This window comes from Carassius gibelio, chromosome B5 (assembly GCF_023724105.1).
Source record: "Carassius gibelio isolate Cgi1373 ecotype wild population from Czech Republic chromosome B5, carGib1.2-hapl.c, whole genome shotgun sequence".
In the NCBI taxonomy this organism is placed as follows: Eukaryota; Metazoa; Chordata; class Actinopteri; order Cypriniformes; family Cyprinidae; genus Carassius; species Carassius gibelio.
Window position 1 is genome coordinate 12134840 of NC_068400.1, and position 22534 is coordinate 12157373.

Here is a 22534-nt window from a genome sequence, read left to right on the forward strand (position 1 = left end):
GCTGCGACGACTACGAAATACATTTTTAATATGCAAAATATTTAAGTTTTATTTATAAACTAAATTCCATTCAAATGTATTAGTGCTTTCCACAATATAGATCATTCCAAAAAAGTAAACAAGGCAAGGGTGACATCAACAAGGAAGACTTATTGTGATTAAGAATGACTGTAGTTTATTACTGTAAGATAAGAGTCCATCTGAAGTTGATGGATGTGGTGATGAGGTACATCCATGATCTACAGTGATTGTGCATTTGCATTGGCTGGTCTAGCCTTGATAATTAGCTTTTTTTACCGGGATTTGAGCAAAATAAACAACATTGATGAGACATTTGTTGTCAGATTTCATTGGTGATTTCAAATATTACATTTATTCGTAAGAGTTTTAAAGAATTCAATGTTTCCCCATTCATAGAGATTGGAGCTGCACTTACATGCCCAAGAGGTGTTTTACAGAGTGAAATGACTTGCCCTAAAGGGACTTTGGTTAATAACAGAACAGCTACTGGACCTCAGGATGGACATCCCATTGTGTGGGTGGAGAGACATAATGTTCAGTGCAAAAAAGGGTTTTCCAAAAGCTTCATCACTCTTTTTTGCTTTTCCTCTTTGATCTAAAACAGCAACGCATTATGAAGAATTTGCACATTTTAAAGAAGACGTAGAGGACTACAGTCAGGATAGTGATGAGAAAAGCGAACACGTCCAGACAGTGGTACTGGTACCAGGTAAGGTTGTGGGCCTCGACACGCAGGTGTTTAGCGCCTTTATTGCGCATGACAAACTCAATCCAGAACACAGCCTCATCTAAAGGCTTTACTGGTCTGTCATGATGAATCCTGGACAAACGCATAACATTCTCCTTATACCTGAAGAGATGAAGACTGCCATATGTCAGTGTATGCTTTGCAGTGCAATTGAGAACAAAGAGCAATCAAGATATCTAGACTAGAGTCCAGAGTCCTGTTAAGCAATGACACTACTGTAAATCTGATATGAGTGACATACGAGGAGTTATTAATGATTGTACTGAATCCATCCACTAGGTCTTGTGGCTCCGTGGTTTTGATGTTGTCCATAACAACAGCAACACCCTTGGCTTCATATGAACTAAATTATCAGACTGGTCACCAAACAAGGGGATCCTGACCATTGGAACCATGATATATGGCCTCATATAAGCTGTTAGTGCCCTAGCATCCATGATGAATGCTCTGGTTTTAGAGTGACCTGATTAGGAGGTAATGGATAATTAAACAAGGAAACATTGTGACAGTTATATATATATAAAAAACGTAAAAAATAAAATAGAAAATGTAATAACTATATATAATCATAAATGACAAAACAGACCCAATAAATCATTCTGAGGGATCCACTTATAGATTCTGGTGTTTTCATCTGGCTTCTCTCCGCCGTATCGCCATAAAACCTGCAAGAAAAACAAAACCCATCCCCTGAGCTCTACACAAACTCCTCCATGTCCTACTCGGGAAAAAAAATTCACAATCCATTGTTGTGAAAAGGTGACTACACATAGATTCTGCAAACATCTGAAATGTGCACCTGCAGGTACAATTCACTGAAGCTTCCAGGTAAAATAGTGTCGCTAAAAGCAGATGGTACATGTGGTTTAACTACTGAATCTACAGTGACATGATAAAATAATTCATATTTTAACTTGGTTTTGAATTTAAGGTTGTAATTAGCATTGAATGTCAATCTCAAATGACTGTGTACCGCAAAATAGCGTCAAGATGTGTTTTTATATTCACAACTTTCTAATACCTTTCTTTTCCACGTGGTGTTTACGCAAACAACAACATTCAACAAGCCAGCATCTGATTCTAGAAAAATTTCAAAAATTAGTCGTGCTCTTTAATTATCTCAAGAGCACGACTAATGTAGTTCCACTCTTGAGCAAATTACTCAGCAGGCATCCAAGTTTTTAAAGATTTTACCCCTCTACATATACTCTCAGGTATAATTATTAACCAGTGCAAAGTCATGGTTCATGGATATCATATATCAATAAAATATTCAGATTAAGTATTGCAGACCAAAAATGCATGTATAGCAGCTATTCTTGTTTCGTGATTAGAGCATATTATGTATATATATCTGTATCTTTCAGCATATTTTATTCACAGTAACTCTCTTTAAGTTTCTCATTATAGTTTCTAAATAATTCGCACATAGACCATATGCGCAAGAGCCAATTAAGTATGCTTTATCCTTTTCACCTTATATGACGTTACATGTCCACCTTGAATGAGAGTTTGCAGGTTTGTTGGTAATTTCAACTGGCAGATCAGAAGAAGCGTACAGATTCTGCCAGTAATCATTTAATCACTTCAGATTCTCTTTATTTAAAGTCTTGATGCTTATGGTACATTTTATCGTTTTCTGGAGCTGATAGCATTAAAGGGGTCATATGATCCAATTTCAAATTTTCCTTTCTCTTTGGATACTTACAAGCTGTTTGTGTATAGATGAGATCCCTAAAGTTGCAAAGACTAAAGTCTCAAACCCAAACAGATGTTCTTTTTAAAAGTTAAGACTCGTCCACACCCTCCTAAAATGCCTCAAGCACGCCTCCACTTCTCCCTCACTGTGTGGGGAAATTAGCATTACACCGCCAAAATGTTCATGCAAAGAAAGAAAAAATGACTTTTATTCTCGCTGTAGTATTGTTGCTGCCACCACGTTGTTGAGACCCTGCGTTTAGTTGCGAAAGCTAAACTACATTGTTTTGCCTTTCAAAAGAGGACACAACTAGAAATCAGAGGTGTTTAAGTTGTATTTACAACACTGTTCCAGAACAGTTCAAACCAAATATTGATTTATGGAGGACTGTTTCCTGATCTTAGGAGAAAAGACTACAATGCTGGCTGTTCTGACTCACAGTCTGTAAGTGGGTTTTCATATTTAAAGAATTTTCCACTGATGATTTAGATGTGAGTTCTGAACAGTGTAGAGTAGTGCTTGTTGTTCGTCGTTTCTCTGATCACAAAAGCAGAAATGGTTTTATGTTTACATGGCGCAATGCAACACATAAAAAAGGCTGTATAAATCATAATAACCATAATATAAATCATTATAACCACAATCTTGTCCCCACTGAATTCAGCATATACCTTGTTTATAATGGGTTTTATTGTTTTTGCCTCATTGCACCGGGATACGCCATCACAGTGTGTTAAGGGGTGTAACATTTCAATCACATGCTTAAGGCATTCGGCCAATCACAACACACTTCGCTTTGCTTTTCAGAACGATGAGCTTTGTAAAATCTACCCATTTCAGAAAGGCGGGGCATAGAGGAGAAATAGAAGATGTACAGTATGTGGAACCAATGTGTTTTTTTAAACTTAAACCACATAAACACATTTCATTACACCAAATAAACACAAAAAAATTTTTTTTTAGCAATTTCATATGACTCCTTTAATGGCAGTGTGGACGGAGGCCTCTCACTTTCCACTAAAATAAAAAAATGTCTGTTTTTACAATCTCTTCTCATTAGCAGCTTCCAGTTTATAGTGATGTATCTCATCCCATTCTAATCCATTCTAAATTAAATTGACCTTCAACAGTATACACATTTTATTGCCTTAAAAAAAAAAAAAAAAAAAATTCAGCTGAACAACAATGCAATCCATTGAACAAACTATACTTTTATCACTCATAGCCTTATTTTCAATACATACCAAAAAATAAAAAAGGGTTCCTAGTTTTTTCACTTTGATGTTACAAATGCTATGCATGTAGTGTGTAATTAACCTTCATGACTACAGGCAGCTGAACTTTACGTGGCCCATGCTGCTAGCTTGAGTCTAAAGCATAATATTAGAAATTAATAACTCAAACTGAAAACTCTCTTCACGTTCTAATTTTGATTTTATTTATAATAATGATCAGTAAATTAATTACAAAACAAGTGCATATTTATTTGTTTAGTTTCAATGCCTGAAAGAAGTTGTAAGCCTGTTGTTATTTTTGTTTTTGTATGACTCAATCTTAAAACAGCCAGAGCAGACTCACAAGGCAGCATTTTCACAAATAAAACTTACAGTAAGCTAAAAAAAAAACATATTTGCAAATATGGTATAAAATCTTCAAACATAATTTGTGGCATCTTTAAACATGAATTCCCAGGATAAACAGTGCACTGACATGACATCATACCTATTTTTCAATGCATGTAAAAAAAATAATAAAAATGCATTATATAGAATGTTCAAAGCAATCAAAAATCTTAATCACTCTTTTTTGCTTTTTTTACTTTTTGATCTAAAACAGCAACGCATTATGAAGAATTTGCACATTTTGAAGAAGACGTAGAGGACTACAGTCAGGATAGTGATGAGAAAAGCGAACACGTCCAGACAGTGGTACTGGTACCAGGTAAGGTTGTGGGCCTCGACACGCAGGTGTTTAGCGCCTTTATTGCGCATGACAAACTCAATCCAGAACACAGCCTCATCTAAAGGCTTTACTGGTCTGTCATGATGAATCCTGGACAAACGCATAACATTCTCCTTATACCTGAAGAGATGAAGACACATACTGTTATATGTCAGTGTATGCTGTGCAGTGCAATTGAGAACAAAGATCCTGTTAAGCACTGACACCACTGTAAATCTGATATAAGTGACTTACGAGGAGTTATTAATGATGGCATTGAGTCCATCCACCAGGTCTTGTGGCTCCATGGTTTTGATGTTGTCTATACTAACAGCAGCCCCTCTTGCCTTTACATGAACCAAATTATCAGGCTGGTCACCAAACAAGGGGATCCCAACCATTGGTACTCCATGATATATGGCCTCATATAAGCTGTTAGTGCCTCCATGAGTGATGAATGCTCTGGTTTTGGGGTGACCTGAATCATGAGACAAACATGGACAAATAAACAAGGAAAAGCAAAAACCACTGTTACAGTGACACACTTACAATGGAAGTATATAAATATTACAGTCCCCCTGTAGTGAAAATGTTTATTTGTCTATTTGGTGCTTTTAATGTGCTTTTAGACAAACCATGTGACAAACCATTAATCGACACCATTACTGAGTATTTTCTGCTTAAAGGGATAGTTCACCCAAAAATTAAAATTTTATATTTATCTCAGTAGTACAATCCATGGCAAATGGTAACAGAATCTATGAGAGTACAAAAAAACATGCACAGGCAAATCTAAATTAAACCTTGTGGCTCATGATGATACATTGATGTGTAAAGACACAAAACATGCAAGAAACTGAACAGGATTTATACCCATCCGCGCTCGCGACTGCTCGAACCTCATGTTTGTGGCTGAATGTTCATAATTGATGGATGGACATCTATGTCTGGGTAAAGGACATCACCAATCCAGCGCAGAGAAAAGAAAACTATGAAAAAATTTAGTTTGCTTGACATTGGCCTTCAAGAGTCTCAAATTTAGGGACCGTCTCTAAAGTTATATGCGATATTGGTATACACTTTTCCAACATCAGTAGCATTTGAGGAGAATGACTTACAGTCATAAAAACAACTGTAATTGTTCATCTAGGTGACAGCTATAAGGCACAATTGAATTAAATGTTTGATATTTATTAAAATAAATTGTAAATCATATGTAAATTGTGCTACTTTTTCACATGGGCTAAAACACAAATTTGAAGCTCAATAGCATTTGAGGAGAAAGACTTGCAGTCATAAAACAATTGTAATGTGTTCATTTAGGTATCAGCTACAATGCACACCTTATACATTTTAATATATATTAAAATAAATTATAAACCATTTAGGTAAAAATTAGGCCCGTTTATCACTTTCAGGCACATTCCTATGAAAGTTTTTTTTCTTTTTTTTGGCTCCCTTACAAAAATTACCCATGGTATTAACAATAACACCACAAATCATTGTTCTTGTAGCCATGGTAACTGCAAATTTATGTATATATATATATATATATATATATATATATATATATATATATATATATATATATATATATATATATATATATATATATATATAAATTAAGATTATTTTGAAAAATCACATACACTTTTAAAATTATAAGCAGTATTGGTACCGGTATCGGTATTGTTGAAATTGTAACAAAAAGTATCGGTATCGTATCGCATGGAAAAAACGTGGTAAAGCCCATCCCTAATGCGCAGGCATGTGAGGCATTGTTCTTCTTCTTCTGCTTTATGGCAGATCGCAGACTTATAAGTGCATTACTGCCACCTCTCTTTCAAGTGGACCATTGAGATTCCTAATTGAGATTGCAAATAGTGTGTCAATGGTCCATTTGAGAGATAAGTGGCTTCTGTGAAGCGTGTTCACAAGAGTTCGGACATTGCGTGAATCAGAGGTTAAATAAAAACTACATAAATACTGTTCAGTTTCTTGCACAGACCAATCATTTTGTGTCTTTACACATCAATGTATCTTCACAAACCGCAGTGTTTAAATTGCATTGTCTGTGCATGTTTTTTTTTTACTCTCATAGATTCTGTTAGTTACCATTTGCCATGCATTGTACGACTGAGAGACTGCAATGACTAAGGCTAAAAATCGTAATTTGTGTTGTACTGAAGAAACAAAGTCACCTTCCCAAAGTCATCTTGGATGCCCTGGGTGTAAGCAAATAAACATCAAATGCTCATGTTTGGGTGAACCATCCCTTTAAACTGTGCTTTCCCAAAGCTGTCCCAGAAATACAGTTTGAAACAACCCTTTTTTTTCTTTTTTCTTTTTTAACCGTCACAAAAATCTGTAACCAATCACGTCAAGTAATCCTATCATTAGCATATCATTAACTGTGCTGTAAAGCAGGGGCTCTAGTGAGAAGACAGCCAGGTTAATCTGGTCTATTTTTCTGTAAATGTTTCACTAGTTGTTGATATTTTTCACTATTTTCACGATGGCATGTGCTGTTAGTGCTTATTTATTTGTATTTAGATATGCTAACTTGCATATTCACAGATCTGGTGTAGTAAGGGCTTTGTTATATTGAAACTATTTTAAGGCATGAGCAAATTATTTTCAATGCAATTTTGATGATTCATAAAAGATTCATTCAACTTCTGTTCATTATCTGGCTTGGCTCGGTGTTCATCTTCAGTTCTCTCTTCACAGCAGTTCAGTCAGTGTACTGTTTGAGTAAATGAATTACTCCGGGATATTGGTTTGTTTGAACTCAGAGGGAGTGTCAGCCAAATGTAAAAAGTTAACCGCTTAATTTATTTGTGGATTGATGCGTATTGGAGACGCGAACCGTTTAAAACGGTTCAGTTCGATTTGGTGAACTGGTTCATAAAGATCCGGTTTCATCGAATGATTCGTTCGCAAACCGGATATCATTGAACTGTTGTGTTTTGAACTCGCTCACAACAGACATGGCAGAGAAGACAATGCTGAATAAAGTCATAGTTTTTGCTATTTTTGGACCAAAATGTATTTTCGATGCTTCAACAAATTCTAACTGACCCTCTGATGTCACATGGACTACTTTGATGATGTTTTTGGACAGTATACCGTACACACAGTTTCAATGAAGGCACTGAGAGCTCTCGGACTAAATCTAAAATATCTTAAACTGTGTTTCGAATGAACGGAGGTCTTACGGGTTTGGAAAGACATGAGGATTATTAATGACATAATTTAAATTTTTCTGTGAACTAACACTTTAAGTTAAATTTACAACAAATCAATGTCTAGTCAGGCTTTCACGTCAGTTTGATTTGACCTTTTTAATGTCAAAGTGATGTCCTCTGGGTAGATAAATAGTAAGATGTCATCGCAAAACACACATTCAACCAAAGCCCATTTCGAATCGATCGCTAAACTTCTGTTTTCACCATTACTTCAGAACAGCATCTACTCCAGAGATGGTCTTATTACTGGGAGAAACGAGGGTCTGTATTACTTACCACTGGTGAAAGCATAACAGTCAACTTGGATCACATGTGCCTTGTTAACCAATTAACAATATAGCCTTGATATCATTGAATTTCAGTCAAGACTTGTGCAACAATCGCAGTTTACGGATTACCATAGAAATGAATGAGAAGTGGCGTAAACGTAATCCTAACTGTCGCAAAAGTTGTATGATTTATCTTATAAAAGGCTTGTGTTCTCTGAAAAACAAACACAACATGGACAAGGAGCATGACGGAACGGGTGAAGAAGACACTAAATGAAAGTGTAAATTCAATATGGAGGTTTCCAGGGGGTATACTAAGCAGGCAGTGCTACTTTCTGTTTTTCACATGCTGGTCATTATGTACTGACTACTGTATATCCAACCTATGTACAAAGATTAGTCTGCAATCTTTAAATCGTTTATTGGGATCAAAGCAGAAAATAAATAAAGATGAATATTTCAGCTATTTGCCTTTATCAGTGTGGCAGTTCTTTGTCTCTCAGTGGTTATATAACAAATGACATACATCAGCTGATTATAGTTAAGAAATATAGGTCTTGGCACGTAATTCAGCTGGGAGAGTGTGGTGATTTGCATTGATTGTTTAACAAACCACCACATTTGGTGTATTAGGCTATAATTCAATAAAAATATTTTTCAAATTTTTTTTAAATAAATCTCTTTTTTTTACCTTTAGACAAAATAAAAGACAACAATACTTGATACACCAGGCTTTTATGGCCAAATATATTAATTATATTGAAATTAATAAATTACTTTTATTGTTGTTGTTTTATAACAGTATGCAATTCAGTAAGCCTGCAGTGACTGTGAGATGAACAAATGAATGTTCTTCAAAAGCCTGTTTTATCATTATTTGATAAATTACAAATCCCAATGTTTTATCATTTTAGGCTCAAAAAAAAAAAATTAAATCACAAAACCCTAAAGGCACTAAGTTAAATCTAAATGTAATTTTAGTAATTTCAGTTAAAATGTACATTTTTATTTACATTTTATAAAAAATATAAAATTTAGTTAGTATTAATATATAATCCAATTAATATATAAACATTATTATATAATACAAACCCAATAAATCATTCTGAGGGATCCACTTATAGATTCTGGTGTTTTCGCCAAGAGTATCTGGCTTCTCTCCGCCGTATCGCCATAAAACCTGCAAAAAAAAAAAAAACACACACACTCAATCACACTCAACAGATCAACAGATAATGGCAAAAACATTATTGAGAATCACTACTAGAATAAATGTGGATATGTACTTTGAATTGCGACTAAATGAATGTTGATAAAACTCATGTAAATTTAGGTTAGTTCCCTCATTCTAATAATCTCAATGCTTATTTAAAGGATGTAAACATGATCACTTACCTTCTGTGGAATCTGAGCCAGTGCAGAGGCGATCTTATTGCTTATCTCTTTAGGCATTTTGTCTACCAAAGACCCCAGAGTGAAGACCACAATCCCATCATCCCCTGAGCTCTGTACAAACTCCTCCATGTCCTATACAGAAAAAAGACATCATGGATTTATACTGTGTAAAAATGACTCTACATATATTTATGTACAGTACTATCTGAAATATGTCGCTGTAGGTATACTGCAGTTTCCATTCCAAATAATGGCACTAAAAGCAGTTTGTACAGCAGGGTCTACATATGGTTTACTGCTGAATCTTCAACAACACAGCAAAAGCATTTATATTTTTAAGGCTTTTTTTATCTAAAGTTGAAATCTGCATTGAATGTGATTCAATGTGATGCAGTAAAAAAATTACTGTGTTCCATGAAATAACACTGAGAAGCATATTTCTCTTGACATCTTTCTTTTCCAAGTTGGGTTCATGCAAACTACAACTCAACAAACCAGCATTTAATTCAAGAACAACTGACTCTTGTGTCAGCTCTTTTTAGTGAATTAAAACATACAGCATGACCAGTAGTTTCATTCTTGAACAATCATTACTCTTACAGCCCTTTAATTAATATTTAAAATAATACTTGAGTTACTGGTTGGAATCATTCTGATTAATCCTGAAATGGTCTTAGATGTATGATTCAAATCGCAAAAAAAGTAATTGATTGACTGATTGAAATTCAGAGACAGACGCACCTTGGGTAATGGTTTTGCAGGGGTGCAGTGAAGGCCTCCAACATATTTGAAGTTGGGCAGGAATGGCCGTGGAAACTCAAAATCCCAGTAGGTTCTGATTAACCAGATATCAGCTTTACCCATCATCTCACAAAATGATGTGGGCCGTCCTGAAAGGAAGCAGTTTCAATACAAATTAAGCTCTACCAGCTGCATTTCTTGTTGATTATTACCTAGGCGTCACCTTGCAGATGCAAAAAGAATATATATATATATATATATATATATTTTGTGTGTGTGTGTGTGTTTGTTTTCCTTATAGTAAAATTAAAATTGGCTGCATATTGTGTCATTTATTACTTATCAGGTGTGTTGAAACAGAGATTCACACCAGTGTCTGTACAGTCTTTTGATTTAATGTTGATAAAAATCTCAGAAGTATGAAATGAAAAAAAAAGGATATCAGAAATAACATAGTCTGATTTCATGCTTGCGTTTGGGGAATTACTGCCTGATTTGGGGAATGAAACAAAAAAATATCCATTAACTAGCCATTCTACAGAGGGATTGGTGAGTATAATGACCCACAGGGCCCTGATGTGAAAACTCAGAGAGGTTCCTGAATCTCAGTGGGATAGATGCCCTATTCGTCGACTCCAGATACATTGATACGTCCGCCATTTTGGAACAGTCAACTTGACGCCATTGACCATAATAATCAATGAATATTCAAAAATATACAGTACATGCATATCATTTGCTGTTGAAGACACAAACAGTCAATCTGCACTCAAGGGTTCAAAGACTATTCCAAAAATGGCATATGGCTTACGTAACGTGAACCATAGACCACAAAACCAGTAGCATAGGTATATTTGTAGCAATAGCCAACAATACATGGTATGGGTCAAAATTATAGTTTTTTCTTTTATGCCAAAATTAATTAGGATATTAAGTAAAGATGATGTTCCATGAAGATATTTAGCAAATTTCCTTCCGTAAATATATCAAAACTTATTTTTTGATTAGTAATATGCTTTGCTACTCTTAGCGATTTTCTCAATATTTAGATTTTTTTGCACCCTCAGATTCAAGATTTTCAAATAGTTTTCTCTCAGCCCAGGCCGTCACTAGTGGGGTGAAAGGTGATGACGATTATAGGGCCCCATGGCTGAGGGGGGGGCCCCTGGCAATCTCAACCGTCTGGCTGAGGCCAGCCTTAAAAAAAGACGATCAGGACGGTTGACAGGCCACTGCTGCGTGTCGTCACACGCCACTCAGGTCTGGTGTAGACACTGTGAATCTTAGGCTACATTTACACTAGTTTATTTTTATTTTAAAACACATAACTTTTTCTATGGTTGTATCTGTAATTTGTTTTTTTCAACCCTCGAAAACTGAGACATCCGAAAATGCCACACACCTCATTTTAGTTTGAAAACTCTGGGGTTGCACTTCAGTGTAAACATACCAAAACTATTTTTTTTAATAAACAATAGTAAACAATAACATCATCTGACCGTTTCTATATCAACCAAAGTTTTTAACAGTGGACTTTTTTACTGAGAGGGAATCTTCCATCATAATTTGCACTTGTGCAGCTAAAACAGTAGTAACCAACCATTTTAAGCCCAAGATCCCTGACCTCAGCCTTTATAAAAGACAAGATCTGCCCACTGAAAAATTTATAGAAAAAGACAGCTCAGATAGTTCTTCCAATTGGTCTTTTATTTTGTATTGAGGCACTGATAATGGCTGATTCAGATTCACTGTTTATATATATATATATATACTAATTGGCTGATACTGATGCTGGTTGCTGTTTTTTTTTTTTTTAAAGTAAATGTATTTATTTGTTATTTGCTCTGTAACAAGCAAACTAGCTTTAAACAAAATGGAATGGTCTATGAACCTTTGAGCATGTTGACTGTGTGCGTCTACAACAGCAAGTTCAAATTCACACAATCCAATTTCAGTTCGTTTTGTCATATTATAAGCTCCATGAACGTGTCAACATGTCAACGTACTGAAGCGTTTAAATGTGCCATTTATAGGTCAACATATCTATGAATTTAACCCCACACCCCCAACACAATAATTTCCAATTGAGAACACTCTGGAAAAAGGTTTTGACTCCAAGGAATGCGCTTTTGGAGCAAATTTGATAGCCATTTTCTCCTGGACGAGATAGGGTTAGTTTTTTGCCATGATTGGGGTAGTTTTGAGTTCCAGTTTGGATGGTTTTGTTACACAGACCTGGCAATTAACCAACTATCTCGGGCAGCTACAGTATTTCAGTAATTAAAGTACTGTAACTTTAAATACAGAAACATTAAATTATCTTTTTTTTTTATATATAAAGCTTATAATTAAATTTCATATTTGAAACCGCAAACAAAATCTGATAACCAATGTTTTATCATTTGTTCTCATGCTCAAATAGCGAGAAAAAAAAAGTTTGTTGTTTTCAGACTAGGCTACACAAGCCAATACGCACATCTGGGAACACTTTTATGAGATTGGCTCTTATTTTCCTTCTAGATGGCAGCACTATTCCAGCATATTGACCATTGTACTTACAGGTGCTGGTCATATAATTAGAATATCATCAAAAAGTTGATTTATTTCATGAACTCCATTCAAAAAGTGAAACTTGTATATTATTATTGAATACTGTGAAAAGGTTCAATATTGAAGACACCTGGTGCCACACTCTAATCAGCTAATTAACTAAAAACACCTGTAGAGGCCTTTAAATGGTCTCTCAGTCTAGATCTGTAGGCTACACAATCATGGGGAAGACTGCTGACTTGAGAGTCAAAAAGACTACCATTGACACCTTGCACAAGGAGGGCAAGACACAGAAGGTCATTGCAAAAGAGGCTGGCTGTTCACAGAGCTCTGTGTTCAAGTACATCAATAGAGAGGCTAAGGAAAAGACGTGGTAGAAAAAAAAGTGTATAAGCAATAGTGATAAGTGCACCCTGGACAGGATTGTGAAACAAAACCCATTCAAAAATGTGGGGGAGATTCACAAAGAGTGGACTGCAGCTGGAGTCAGTGCTTCAAGAACCACTCAAGACACGGGTTTCAGCTGTCGCATTCCTTTGGTCAAGCCACTTTTGAACAACAGACAGTGTCGGAAGCATCTAAACACAAAAAGGACTGGACTGCTGCTGAGTGGTCCAAAGTTATGTTCTCTGATGAAAGCACATTTTGCATTTCCTTTGGATATCAGGGTCCCAGAGTCTGGAGGAAGAGAGGAGAGGCAATCCACATTGCTTGAGGTCAAGTGTAAAATTTCCACAGTCAGTGATGGTTTGGTGTGCCATGTCATCTGCTGGTGTTGGTTCACTGTGTTTTCTGAGGTCCAAGGTCAACACAGCCGTATACCAGGAAGTTTTAGAGCACTTCATGCTTCTTGCTGCTGAACAACTTTATGGAGATGCAGATTTCATTTTCCAACAAGACTTGGCACCTGCACACTGTGCCAAAGCTGTTCTTAATTGGCCAGCAAACTCGCCTGACCTTAACCCTGTAAAGAATTGATGGGGTATTGTGAAGAGGATGATGCAATATGCCACACCCAACAATGCAGAAAAGCCGAAGGCCACTATCAGAGCAACCTGGGCTCTCATAACACTGACTCCATGCCATGCTGCATTGCTGCAGTAATTCAGGCAAAAGGAGCCCCAACTAAGAATTGAGTGCTGTACATGATCATACTTTTCATGTTCATACTTTTCTAAAAATCCTTTCTTTGTATTGTTAAGTAATATTCTAATTTTCTGAGATACTGAATTTGGGATTTTCCTTAGTTGTCAGTTATAATCAACAAAATTAAAATAAATAAACATTTGAAATGTATCAGTCAGTGTGTAATGAATTAATATATGGAATTAGTGAAATACCATTTTTGATGATATTTTAATTATATGACCAGCACATGTACTCCCATTTATGAGTGCACTGTCTTTGTCAAAGGCCCTGTCTGAAATGGAACACTTCATGTGCACTTTAAAAGGACTGGAAGACGGAAGAGGAAGACGGTGAGGGTTTAGCTTGCAATTTGGAACAGGGCCAAAGTTGGAGAATATGTGGGTGGCTTGAGTCCGATTACAAATGAAAATAATTTCGATTTATTTTCCTAAACTTAACAAAATGAGTTTACAGTAAGGCACATAAAATAGCAAGTATTATTATTATTATTATTATAAAAAAAAGCTTGCATTTTTATCGCCACAAGTCATTTTTCCTTAATATTAATTAAAGTTTTAAACATTTTTGCAGCAGAACATGTTGAAGGCCAGTGGATGCTCACCGTATGAGTATGCAACTATGAAATGAGTACAATGGCAGAATTTCCATTAGCATTAGGTGGATTAGCTCTTTTCTCACCTAAATATTCAGTGTAATAGCTGTCAAATCTTCTCCAAGCAAGAGTGGCAAAAAAATCTTGAGAAAGGTAGAAGAGCATATTGATGATTCGTTCTGTGAAGCTCATCTTGTCTGTGAGTTTACTCATGACTCCAGGAACATATGAAGGTGGAGCTGGTAACTGACCACACATCCGCTCAGCAACATTAGCAACAGATAACCGGAACGTGTAAACCAAGGGAACGTTCAGCTCTTCAGCCACAATATCGCTGCATGCGTAGATCGGATCCGACAGAACAACGTCAAACTTCCCATTCCGCAATTTCGCCATCAACTCTGGCGATTTGAGAATGCCGTCACAGTATGCTATAGACATTTCCTGAATTTTGGAAGTAAACTCTAAGACTTTCATTTGAATCTGCAGTAAGTTTAACTGATCGGTCTCATACACTGAGAAATATAGAAATTCCTCAACGAAGTCTCTCATCTCCTGTACATCCATCGACACGTTAAAGGGCTGAGACGAGAAGCGATCCGATTCTTTAGCTTTCATGAAGAGAGAGGCATCCGGAACCAGCACCGTGACACTGTGTCCCCTTTCAATCAACGTTTCCAACACGATCTTCAGATTGATCCAGTGACTGCCCTCAGTAAACCAAACTAAAACATTCCCACATTCTGCAGGACCGAAAAGAGTGAGCAGAGAAAGAAAACAGACTACGAGTCTCATGATTGCCAGAGATAGAGTGAGAGAGAGTGAGATCACCAGTGTCCCGCCTCTACATATACTCTCAGGTATAATTATTAACCAGTGCAAAGTCATGGCTCATGGAGATCATATATCAATAAAATATTCAGACAAAAGGCGCAGACCAAAATAAAAGGTAAAGCAGGTTCATGCACGTAGCTGTTATTCCTGTTTCGTGATTAAAATTTTATGGGGGAAGTTTTATTATACGTATGATAGCCTTTTTTCGCATATTTCACAACAGAAAACTTTTAAGTTTCATCTAAATAATTCACACGTGGACCATATGCGCAAGAGCCAATTAACTTTATGCTTTTCCTTTTTCTCCTTATATGGCATTGCGTGTCCACCGAATGAAAACAGAGTTCGTAGCTTATCAGTATCTAATATAACCAGCCAGAGCAGATGGAGGAGTCCGTCAGTAATCTTCACGTAAATATGGTCCTCTTCCTCACAAACGTATGGCTTCAGATTCTCTGTATTGTGAGTCTTTAGGTTTATGGACTTAAATTGTACATTTTAGCTTAACAGCATTATGTAGGCCTAAAGGCAGTGGGGCATTTATTCTCTCACTATTTCTTTACACAAAAGAAAAATTTCTGTTTTACAATTTCATCTCAATAGCAGCTGTTTTGTCAGCCATTTAGGATGTTGTTAAAAGCAATACATTCCACTGAACATCCTAAACTTGCCTCATTTATGCTAAAAATTTTATTATACTAGATTTTTCAGTATGTTACACATTTAATGCATAGCCTAATCGTCCTTCATGACTGTAAGCAGGTGTAATTAATGTTAATTCTAATTTTTGATTAATTTATTCATATCAATAAATAAATTGCAAAACAAGTGCATATTTATTTTTTGCTTTTGTTCAGTCAGTGTATGGAAGAAATATCTGTTTTTAAAACGACCCTTACGAAAAAGCAGTATACTTCCAAGTTTATTTTATTAAGTATACTAAAGTATATTTTTAAGTATACTTTATGTAGCAAGTATACAAATATCAGTGTTCTAGTAGTATACTTGTAAGTGTACTGTTTCAATACTCCTTGAAACTAAATTGGCCCACTTTCAAGTAGCCTATATAAAAGTATACTTTTAAGTATACTTTAAGTATAACAGCAGCAAACTTTGAGTACACAACTAGTTTAACTCTATGTTTGTAATTTGTACTGCAATTATACTAAAAGTGAACTTATAGCTTTACTGATAGTTTACTAATTAAATACTTTGTACACTTTGAAGGATAGTCTCAGTAAACTATACTAGTTTAGTAGTTTTATACTGCAAGTATACTCATAAGTTTCCTTTAAGTGAACAAACACATAACATTATCTTTATATCTGAAGAGATGAAGACAAATACTCTTACGATATATGTCTGTGTATAGTGCATTTTTAGATAAAGTCTATATATTTTGAGGACTTACTGTCCTGTTAAGCACTGACAGCACTGTAATTCTGATATAAGTGACTAATGAGGAGTTATTAATGATTGTATTGAGTCCATCCAAAAGGTCTTGTGGCTCCCATTAAAGGCTCCATGAGTGATGAATGCTCTGGTTTTAGTGACCTGCTGTTCAAGGCCTGTGGATTAGCAGCATATGGGATTGGATGGACGTGAAGTGAGTGGATGAACTAGATTTAGAAATTTAACTCACCTAGATATTCAGGAAATGGTTAGAGAGTTTGATTCCTAAGGTTGTGGGTTCGAGTCTCGGACCAGCAATACCATGACTGAGGTGCGGTTGATCAAGGCACCAAACCGCCAACTGCTCCCTGGGCGCCGCTTCATAAATAGCTGCCCACTGCTCTGGTTGTGTGTTCACTGTTGTGTGTCTGCTTTTTGGATGGGTTAAATGCAGACCACAAATTCTGAGTACGGGTCACCATACTTGGCTGTATGTCACGTCACCTTCAGTGTAATAGTTGACAACTTTTTTAAAGCAAAAATCTTTCCATGCCACAAATGTATCCATCAACTCAATGATGAGAATGCCGATTTGAGAATGCCGAATAGACTTTTACTAGCATCGGCAGTAAGTTTACCTGATCGGGCTCATATACTGAGAAATAAACACATTCCTCATTGAAGTCACTCATCTCCTGTTTAGAGAGAGATGTTAGGGACCAGCACTGTGACACTGTGTCCCTCAGTCAATGTTTCCAACACGATCTTCAGATTGATCCAGTGACTGTCCTCAGTAAACCAAACTAAAAAATTCCCACATTCTGCAGGACCGAAAACAGTGAGAAGGGAAAGAAAACAGACTACGAGTCTCATGATTGCCAGAGAGAGAGTGAGATCACCAGTGTCCCGCCTCTATATATACTCTCAGGTATAATTATTAACCAGTGCAAAGTCATAGCATTTATATATCAATAAAGTATTCAGGTAGAAGAGAAAGGTAAATCTAGCGATGGGCTGTTTCAAAACACTGTTCTGAAACGAATCTTTTGTTTTGAACTAGTGTTTAGGAGCGCGTATCAAACTACAAAAGTAGTTTGATTTCCAGAAACGAGGCTTTGTGAAACAGTTGGCCAAGTATGAAACTCTCTACAGTATGTGCTTTCTATTTAATCTCGAATAAGTTTTGCTATAAAGTTGTAGACTTTTTTTTTTATATAACACATTTTTATAATAGAGGAAGAGTAGTAGTTATTGTGTCTTATTGGCTTGTCTAGCTACACCATCCATTAAATACAAATTAGTTGTGACAAATAAACTTACTTCTTGTGTCTTTTGCATGTTTAGATAGGAGTTTGTCATAGCACTCACACATATAATCCGTAAACGAGTGTGGCATTTTGAATGGTAGTGTTTTCTAGATGAAAAATGAGCTGTTATGCATGTTTGAGCTGAGTTTTCATTGCATTTACTCAGTTTTTGTCCAGCAGGTGTCATCAGCGTGTGCTGTTTCCAGAGCTTTGGAACAGTGAATCATTTTGCGAAGCAGTTGAATTTCTTTTTCCCATCACTAGGAATAACAAGTGTGTGATAAGGACACATGGAAAAAAAAAAAACATATTTTACATATATATACCTGCTAGGTACTAACACTGAACTTACACTACACAAAATATTGTAAAGTTGTGTTTACCACAGACCTTATTTTACTTATAAATTTAAAGCCCCCATTATAAAACCCCATAGGAAAATCTCAGCCCATGGTGAATTCTGCTGATATTAAAAGCTGAACATTCAATATGTAAATAATTTAAGATCAAGTAAAAATGTATATATAATGGAGACATATTCAAAGCAAGCAAAAGGCTTAATCACTCTTTTTTGCTTTTCCTCTTTGATCTAAAGCAGCAACGCATTATGAAGAATTTGCACATTTTAAAGAAGACGTAGAGGACTACAGTCAGGATAGTGATGAGAAAAGCGAACACGTCCAGACAGTGGTACTGGTACCAGGTAAGGTTGTGGGCCTCGACACGCAGGTGTTTAGCGCCTTTATTGCGCATGACAAACTCAATCCAGAACACAGCCTCATCTAAAGGCTTTACTGGTCTGTCATGATGAATCCTGGACAAACGCATAGCGTTCTCTTTATACCTGTGGAGATTAAGATAAATGCTCTTATATGTCTGTGTATATATTGCTGTTCATCTATATATTGTGTTTGCATTGAATATGAATGAGAAAGACAGCACAGAGCCTTCAAAATATCACTAAAGTCTTGTCATAGTTGTACAATGAAAGTTAGCTCACGAGGGATCTTTAATGACGGCACTGAGTCCATCCACCAGGTCTTGAATCTGCATACTGTTGAAGTCCATGATAACAGCAGCACCTTTGGCCTTCATATGAACCAAATTATCAGGCTGGTCACCAAATAAGGGGATCCCGACCATTGGAACACCATGATATATGGCCTCATATATGCCATTAGTGCCACCATGAGTGATGAATGCTCTGGTTTTAGGGTGACCTGAATCATGAGACAAACATGGACAGAGATTATGATTAATTTGTTTTGCAAATCGTAACCAGTAGGGGACTAAATAGTTTCATTTGAAAATGCCTTTACCCTTAAACTAAATGTAATATAATTCAGTTAGCTATCTCCCGTATACATGTCAGTTTTATAGCTCTTGAAAAACATTTCTTTTTTTCTTAAACATAAATACACAAACCCAATAAATCATTCTGAGGGATCCACTTATAAATTCTGGTGTTTTCACCAAGCGTATCTGGCCTCTCTCCGACATATCGCCATAAAACCTGCAAACAAAACAAAATCCATTTATACAACCACATTAACAACTGATAAGTGTATACTGAAAAAGAGATTAACTAGCTGACACTACGAGGACTGAAAGCTTCTACTTTTACCTCTTTATCAGGAAGCAGGAATGATAAAATATGGAAAGAATAGAAGAGTGTGAGAATGGTAAATAACCTTCTGTGGAATCTGTGCCAGTGCAGAGGCGATCGTATTGCTCCTGTCTTTGGTAATGTTGTTTACCAAAGACCCCAGAGTGAAGACCACAATCCCATCATCCCCTGAGCTCTGCACAAACTCCTCCATGTCCTACACAGAAGAAAAGATGGTCAGTAGCTTCTCTTTTAGCTGCAATGATTTAAATACCAAGTACTACGTATAGGCTAGATTGTAAATGAACACTTAAAAATAAAATGAACATTTAGTTGATCAGTTATCTATCAGTTATTGAATGTTATCATTCCCATCATACTCAACTTTAATAACCCTACAGTACTAACTCATTCTAGACTCTGAGAACAAAGGTACAGTTAATTTTTCATGGCATAGATGTGAAAGGTAAACTTGGTGATCTTTTTGCTGAATCATCCTCTTCAAGTTTAAAGGCATAGTACAACCAAAAATGGAGATATGCTTTAAATGCCCTCACACTCATTCTATCCAAGATGTGTTTGTTTCTTCAACCTAAAAGATTTGAAGAAATTTTGCATTAAATCACTTGTTCAGCATTGGATCCTGTGCAGTGAATGGGTGCTGTCCGGATGAGAGTCCAAGCAGCTGATAAAAACATCACAACAGCCCACAAGTAATCCACAGCACTCCAGTCCATCAGTTAAGATCTTATGATGTGAAAATGTGCATGTTTGTAAGTAACAAACATGAATAAAACGTATTTGAATTCAAGTTGTTACTTCAGGCTAAAACAGCTGTCCATAATATTGCTGTGTCCAATGAGAAATTTGTCTCATCTAAATTAAGGATAGATGGATGCTCAGAAATATGCAGATCAAGCACTGTTTACATGCAAAAAATAGTCCAAAACAGTTCTAAACCGATATGTTAGTAGATTTTGATGGGTAAGGACAACATTATATAGAGGAAGCGTTATAATGCACTTGTATTTCAACTGGAAGCACATCACAAGATGTTAATTGATGGACTGGACTGGTGGGCATTACTTGTGGATTATTGTGATGTTTTTATAAGCTGTTTGAACTCTCATTCTGATGGCACCCATTCACTGCAGAGGATCCATTGTTGAGCAAGTGATGGAATGCTACATTCCTCCAAATCTGTTCTGAGGAAGAAACAAATTCACCTGCATTTTGGATGGCCTGAGGATGCCCTGGTAAATGGAAAATGGAAATAAACAGACTGACTGACTCCAAACTATCACTAGATGTTTGGGAATTATTTTTGGGATTAAGTGTGTTACCTGTCAAGTTTTCTATTGTTTTTTGGCTTTTCCTGGTTTAATGATGCAAAGCATGCGTCTTATGAATTTTATATCTTGTGCTGGTTTATTTTACAGCAAAAAGGGCAAGACCATTAAAAAGACAGACGCACCTTGGGTAATGGTTTGGCAGGGGTGCAGTGAAGGCCTCCAACATATTTGAAGTTGGGCAGGAATGGCCGTGGAAACTCAAAATCCCAGTAGGTTCTGATTAACCAGATATCAGCTTTACCCATCATCTCACAATAAGAAGTGTGTCGTCCTGGAATGAAAGTTTAATTTAAACAACAAAATTGAAGCTTCTAGGTGTAAAAGCTTCTAGGTGAAAATCCCCTCATGCCCTCCCTCCCCTCCCCATTTAACGCACCAAAATATTCTGTGTAATAGTTGTCTATTTTTTTCCACAGATTAATGGCCAAAACATCTTGAGAAAGGTAGAAGAGCACATTTTTGATTCGCTCTGCAAAGCTCATCTTGTCTGTGAGTTTACTCATTGTTCCAGGAACAAATGATGGTGGAGCTGGTATCTGACCACACATCCGCTCGAAAGTGTTAGCGATAGAGAACCGTAATGTGTACACTAAGGGAATGTTCAGCTTTTCAGCTAAAGCCTCGCTGCATGGATAGATCGGATCCGACAGCATGACGTCAAACTTCCCACGCTCCAATTTGTCCATCAACTCTGGAGACTTCAGAGTACCATCACAGTATTTAAAACACAAATCTAGATCTTTGGAGAAAAGCTGGTAGAATTTGATATAAATTTGCAGCAAGTTTAACTCTTCCATCTCATACATTGAGAAATGTAAAAAATCCTCAAAGGAGTTCTCTATGTCCTGTGCAGATATAGACACATTGAAGGGCTGGTAGGAGAAGCGATCTGATTCTTTGGCATGCATGAAGAGAGAGGCATCCGGAACCAACACCGTGACACTGTGTCCCCTTTCAATCAATGTTTCCAACACGATCTTCAGATTGATCCAGTGACTGCCCTCAGTAAACCAAACTAAAACATTCCCACATTCTGCAGGACCGAAAAGAGTGAGCAGAGAAAGAAAACAGACTACGAGTCTCATGATTGACAGAGATAGAGTGAGTGATCACTCAGTGTCCCACAATCATATTCTGTAGCACTCTTGTGTAATTATTAACATACAAGAGCAAAGTCATGGTCGAGATCAATCAATAAAATGTTCATGTAAAGGGTATCTACTGATTTATCTTTTTTTTTTTTTAATGTTGTAAGATCAGGCTATTTCTGAATGTTTTGATGACATGAAATTTAAAGCAGTGCAAGATCATTATTACACATGTAAGTTTTAAAAAAAAAACACACTGAGAGAATACATGGAATTTACTTTAAGATATGTCTAACAGTGTTTAAGCGGACACCAGCGTCTAACATGGGAGTGTTAAACTGACGGGTAAATAATTATGTCAAAAATATAACGTATGTCAAAATTTTCAATTCCTGGCGGTGGATAAATTATTTTCACCGCTTTCTGTGGCTAGCGTTTCCTTCCAGCAAATAAAACAAGCCCCTTGTCGCTCTTCTCCGGCCACCACGAACGAAACTTGTCCCGTTGTTTACGAGCCAAGACAGCAGCGGCTGACCCAAACAAGGTATGCACCCTTCCTACAACGTTTTTCAAAATAAAAGCGGTTCCCAAGTAATAAATAG

At 36.4% G+C, this 22534-nt stretch overlaps 1 protein-coding gene across 5 annotated transcripts; it reads right to left on the bottom strand.

Moving 5' to 3' along the window:
- Positions 1–573: 573 nt before the first annotated feature.
- ugt2b6 (UDP glucuronosyltransferase 2 family, polypeptide B6) lies at positions 574–22506 on the bottom strand. 5 transcript variants are annotated; one of them, XM_052556549.1, is made up of 7 exons: positions 21219–22460; positions 14440–15064; positions 10063–10211; positions 9322–9453; positions 9019–9106; positions 4665–4887; positions 3884–4550 (listed from the first exon to the last, which is right to left on the bottom strand). In XM_052556549.1, exons 1-7 carry the CDS (start codon positions 21927–21929, stop codon positions 4265–4267), a joined length of 2214 nt encoding a protein of 737 aa, XP_052412509.1. In that variant the 5' UTR covers positions 21930–22460; the 3' UTR covers positions 3884–4264. The 5 variants fall into 5 exon arrangements, with proteins under 5 accessions (XP_052412506.1, XP_052412509.1, XP_052412505.1 ...); XM_052556546.1 differs by lacking the exons at positions 3884–4550; positions 21219–22460 and adding an exon at positions 574–871 and having other exon boundaries at positions 14440–15195; XM_052556545.1 differs by lacking the exon at positions 21219–22460 and having other exon boundaries at positions 14440–15193.
- Positions 22507–22534: the final 28 nt, after the last annotated feature.

Bases quoted from the DNA above. Each gene is read 5' to 3' on its own strand.
- ugt2b6 (XM_052556549.1), bottom strand. From the start codon at position 21,929: ATGAGACTCGTAGTCTGTTTTCTTTCTCTGCTCACTCTTTTCGGTCCT. The intron at 15,065-21,218 runs GCGTTAAATGGG...TGGTTTACTGAG, and splicing joins ATTACACAGAATATTTTGGT to GGCAGTCACTGGATCAATCT. The intron at 9,107-9,321 runs GTAAGTGATCAT...TTTTTTTTGCAG, and splicing joins TGGCTCAGATTCCACAGAAG to GTTTTATGGCGATACGGCGG.